Source organism: Oryzias latipes, chromosome 22 (genome assembly GCF_002234675.1).
Source record: "Oryzias latipes chromosome 22, ASM223467v1".
NCBI lineage: Eukaryota > Metazoa > Chordata > Actinopteri > Beloniformes > Adrianichthyidae > Oryzias > Oryzias latipes.
Window position 1 is genome coordinate 852,501 of NC_019880.2, and position 4,640 is coordinate 857,140.

The 4,640-nt window shown below is 49.1% G+C and overlaps 1 protein-coding gene across 1 annotated transcript; it reads left to right on the top strand.

The window, feature by feature from the left end:
• Positions 1–2,851: 2,851 nt before the first annotated feature.
• On the top strand, positions 2,852–4,139 carry nkx2-8 (NK2 homeobox 8). The gene is made up of 2 exons (XM_004082098.4): positions 2,852–3,245; positions 3,344–4,139. The coding sequence occupies exons 1-2, from the start codon at positions 3,083–3,085 to the stop codon at positions 3,910–3,912; spliced, it is 732 nt and encodes a 243-aa protein (XP_004082146.1). The 5' UTR covers positions 2,852–3,082; the 3' UTR covers positions 3,913–4,139.
• Positions 4,140–4,640: the final 501 nt, after the last annotated feature.

Here is a 4,640-nt window from a genome sequence, read left to right on the forward strand (position 1 = left end):
AAACATCAAATCAGAAGGAGGAAGTCTGAGAATTCAACAGGAAAATCTGAACCAAACCGGTCCTTCCTGCCCTTAGACCCCCCCCCCCCCCCCCCAACAAAAAAAAAAGATTCTGGAGAAAAAGCAGAAACCTCAGGGGTGTCCACATGAAGGAGGGATCCTCCCCCAGGACGGACAGACGATGTTCATTTCATCTCTGTTTCTTCCTGAAGCTCATCTCTATTTTCTTTTCAACTCGGTTTCTGAGTTTTTAACTCTGAGGTTTTTCAATTTCTCACTTTTTTCTGTTTTTTTTTTTTTTTAATTCAGGAAAAACCCAAACTGGGCTAAAGTGAAACCGCGATGATCCAAAAACGAGCATTGCTCCAAATAGGATCCAAAGAATGAATAATCCAACAACTGCGTGTAAAAAACACTTTTTGACGAACAAGTGATAAATGTTTTTTTATTTTAATCAAGTTCTATTCTATTCTATTCTATTCTTCCTGAACACATGAACCCCCCAGAAAAAAACACGAAAACTGCCCTTTTAATCCTTTTTCATCACATGGCTGTGTTTGGTTGTTCTGGGCACGGCCGGGGGGGGGGGGGGGGGGGGGGGCTGTGAGACTTTATTTGCGCACCCCCCCCCCCCCCATGACAAACTCTGTTCCTGTTGTTTCATATTTCGTGCTTGTTTTGGTTTTCATGCTGATTTTCTCAGAAATCCTCAAATGTTGATCTTCTTCTTCACTCAGATTCACAGACCGAACGGAGCGGACCGGAAGTTAACGTGAAAGCTTCCAGAACCTTTCAGAACCTTTCAGAACCGTCTACCTTCCATTCATTCCTTCCATCAGAGCATCAAACATGTACAACTTCTTCCAGGTAAAACATTTAAGGCTCTAATTTTGATTCTATTTTACGTTGAAACAAACTTTTCTGTCTTATTTGAAGTTTAGTTCATGCAGGAAAACTTTTTTCGATTTTGGAATCAATTAAAAACGCGATTAACTTTGGTTATAAAATGAAATAATGTCGAGAAATTGTTTATTTTACATTTGAATTCTGTTTGTGTTTGAAAACATGAATATATAAGAATGGTGTTTATTTAGAGTTTTAGTTTTGTTAAAAAGAAGCACAACCTTTTTTATGGAGGGGGGGGAATATTAATCTTTATTTAGTGAGTTATTTGTTTGTTTGTTTATTTATTTATTTGTTTATTTCCCACATAAATGACAGACGTTGCTGAGTGGAGCCAGAGTCTGTTTCCTCCCCCCCTGGGACGGAAGGTGAACTGAAGGGAAACACCTGAGGCGGGAGCGCGCACCTGAGGCGGGAGCCCGCATGAGGTACAGCATGCCTCTCGTCTCTCCGCTCCGCTGTGCGCTCGGGTCCTGCCGGGAAAGGCTTTGGGATGATCTGAACAGCAGAGTAAATATTTGCCGGTGGGGGGGGGGCCGCAAAGGACCCTCAGCCGTGGAGGACCCTCCTCTCTGCGGGTGTTAAACAGATTAAGGAGCCGCCGGGTCTTTGTGGAAGGAGAAATTCCCGCTTTCTGGACGCCTTTCGGTGTGTTTTGCTCTCCAGTGGAGTGGGCTCTGCAAACGCGCACTTCAGCAGACCAGCATGTGGTCACGGAGCGTGGAGTGGTCACGGAGCGTGGAGTGGACACCGGCTGTTTCTGGACGTCCCGCAGACACTTTCTGGCTGATTTGGGAAGATTAAGGCGGCAAAAGGAGAAAATGACAAAGTGCAGATTTCTGGCACCGATTTGGAGTTTGCAGCGTCCTGAACCGCGTCAGTCAACTGTCTGAAGATGCCCCACGTCCCGCTGAGCTCCATTCAAAACCATGACAACACGGAACAAGCCGGGATTTATTCTGCGGGGTTAGAGCACATTGTGCCGCTGCGTCAATCATTCATTATTGCGGCACTGAACAAATGCTAAATCTTGACTGGAACAAAGGCTTCCAATGGGTCTTGGACGCAGGGCTACATTTTGCCCCCTTTGTTCCTCTTCTCTGGCTGGTATGTATTTGCCCCCCCCCCCCCCAAACCCTCCTGTCCGACCACCCAGGGCGAAAGCGCAGCTCTCCTCCGCGCGAACAGAGATCGATCAGTTTGAACGTGTTTGGAGGCTGCATTGATCCCACGAGCTGGAAGGTTTGGATTTTCCAAAACGATGTGTGATGAATGCTCGTGACCCGCGCTGCGGGACGGTGATTGATTTAATCAGAAATGATCCATCAATGTCAGGATTCAGGATTAATAACAATCATCAAAAGGTGCAGAAAATGATCGATTTGTTTCCTGTAACCAAACAGAAACATGTTGATGTTAAACAAAACCCTTAGTTTTTAGTTTTTCATTCAAAAACTTGAAAAATGACTTTTGTTTTTAGGTTTCTTTGTTTTCTATTGAAATACTTCTGTAATGTCAAACATTAAAGGCAGGCTGGGCTTCCTGCGCCAGCATTACGCGTTCCCAGCGCGCGCATCCATGAAGCCCTGAGGAGCAGGTGTGATGGTGGAACCTTCATTCGAAAGGAAACGCACGAAGATATAAAGGAAAAACCTTCCAGAAAAGTGTCAACATTGACGGTTTCTCCTCGGGCTTCGTGCGTAAAACGTCCTGGGCGGCGCGCGTTAACGGCGCATCATTAGTTAAACAAACTCGCAGGCATCAGGCTAATTGCTCACTTTGTCTGCAAATATTGGACACGTTGTGTGGACAAGAGGGGGCTGAGGAGGGGGGTTAGGGGAAGGGGGGGTCTGTTGTCAGATACCACCCAAGACGCGATTCAGCTCCAACAATCACCATTATCTGTGTCCCGTTTGACGATACGGAGCGCATCTGTAATGACGACGAGTGTTTCCTCCAATCATTGTGGGGGGGTCACACCTAACCATCATTGGGTGACTGCTCTCCAGCTATTCAGGTGCTGGGGGGGGGGGGGGAGCGAAGTCTTTATAAGCGCGCGCCGTGTTATCTGTTTAAACACTGCGCGTAAAGTGGATCCTCCGCCACTTTGGTTTGTGGTCTCTACATAGATTTACTTTGGGAATTGGATTCTTTCTGGCCCCCCCCTAAAAAAACCGACATGGCAGCCCCCCTCACCAAGTTCAGCTTTTCCGTCAGGAGCATCCTGGACCTGCCTGAGCGGCACGCGGACGCAGCGCCGCCGCGGTCGTCTTCGGTCTTCATGTGCGCCTCCAGCCCGCCTTACGCCGCCTGGACGGACGGAGAACCGGGTCTTTGTTTATGTGAGTTACCCTTTGATGCGCCGACACCATCTCTCTATGATCTTTATGGGAAACGGAGGAAGACGCCCGGATTCTGACCCGGTTCTTTCTGTTTTCAGCTTCAGATGAGGGCAGCCCAGACGCCTCTCCAGACTCAACCAAGCCGGACGACTCCGCTCTGGACTCGGAACCGCAGAGGACCCAGAAGAGCAAGAAGCGCCGCGTTCTGTTCTCCAAAGCTCAAACCCTGGAGCTGGAGCGGCGCTTCCGCCAGCAGCGGTACCTGTCCGGGCCGGAGCGGGAGCAGCTGGCCCGGATGCTCAGCCTGACGCCGACGCAGGTGAAGATCTGGTTCCAGAACCACCGCTACAAGATGAAAAGGGGTCGGGTAGAGGGGGCGCTGCAGGACGCGGACGCAGCGCAGCCCCCCGTCCTGCGCAGGGTCGTTGTTCCGATTCTGGTCCGGGAGGGGAAGCCGTTCCATCCCTGCTTCTTGGACACGGACTCCGTCTGCTCCTCTTCCTCCTCTCCCTCCGCGCAGCCGCTTCCCTTCTCCGTGGCCTTCCCGTCGCTCCCGCGGTCCTCCCCCCTTGTTCTTCCTCCGCGGTTCCAGCAGCACTTCCCGGCCCCCGGGTTCGCTTGGAGGGACTTCTGGAGCGAGTCGGTTCCGTTCGGTCATTTGAAGTAAAGACCTCGGCTCGCGTGGACTCAGATGATTTCTAAATGAACCAAGACATTTTCACTTTAGCAAAACTTTTATATTTTTGCACATTTTTGGTTAAATGTTTCTGTTTTCACTCGAGTTTTTTCATTTTCTTTAGTAAAATTGATTTTCAGTGTTTCTAAACTGCAGCATATAGAAAAGATAAAGCTTGTTTGTAAGGAGATATTTCAATGTGAACAATAAAATGTTTTTTTTTTCTAAATCTGTGCAGTTCTGTTCATGTTTTTATTCTGTTAATACTAAAAGTGTTTTTGAGGATTTTATTTTAAGTTGCAGAAACTGAAATGTGTTTCAGATCCAATAAGAGACTTTTATGATGTTAAATGAATTCATTGTGCGGCTAAAAGCTGAGCAAACATGTCTGTGAGGGAAGGCCTGACTGTGTTCAGCATAAGAAAAGCTGTTGCCTCTTTCAGCTCCTCCTGCAGCCTATCTGCGGCTCCTGCAGCCTGTCTGGGGCTCCTGCAGCCTGTCTGCGGCTCCTGCAGCCTGTCTGCGGCTCCTGCAGCCTGTCTGCAGCTCCTGCAGCCTGTCTGCAGCTCCTGCAGTCTGTCTGCGGCTCCTGCAGCCTGTCTGTGGCTCCTGCAGTCTGTCTGCGGCTCCTGCAGTCTGTCTGCAGCTCCTGCAGCCTGTCTGCAGCTCCTGCAGTCTGTCTGCGGCTCCTGCAGCCTGTCTGCGGCTCCTGCAGCCTG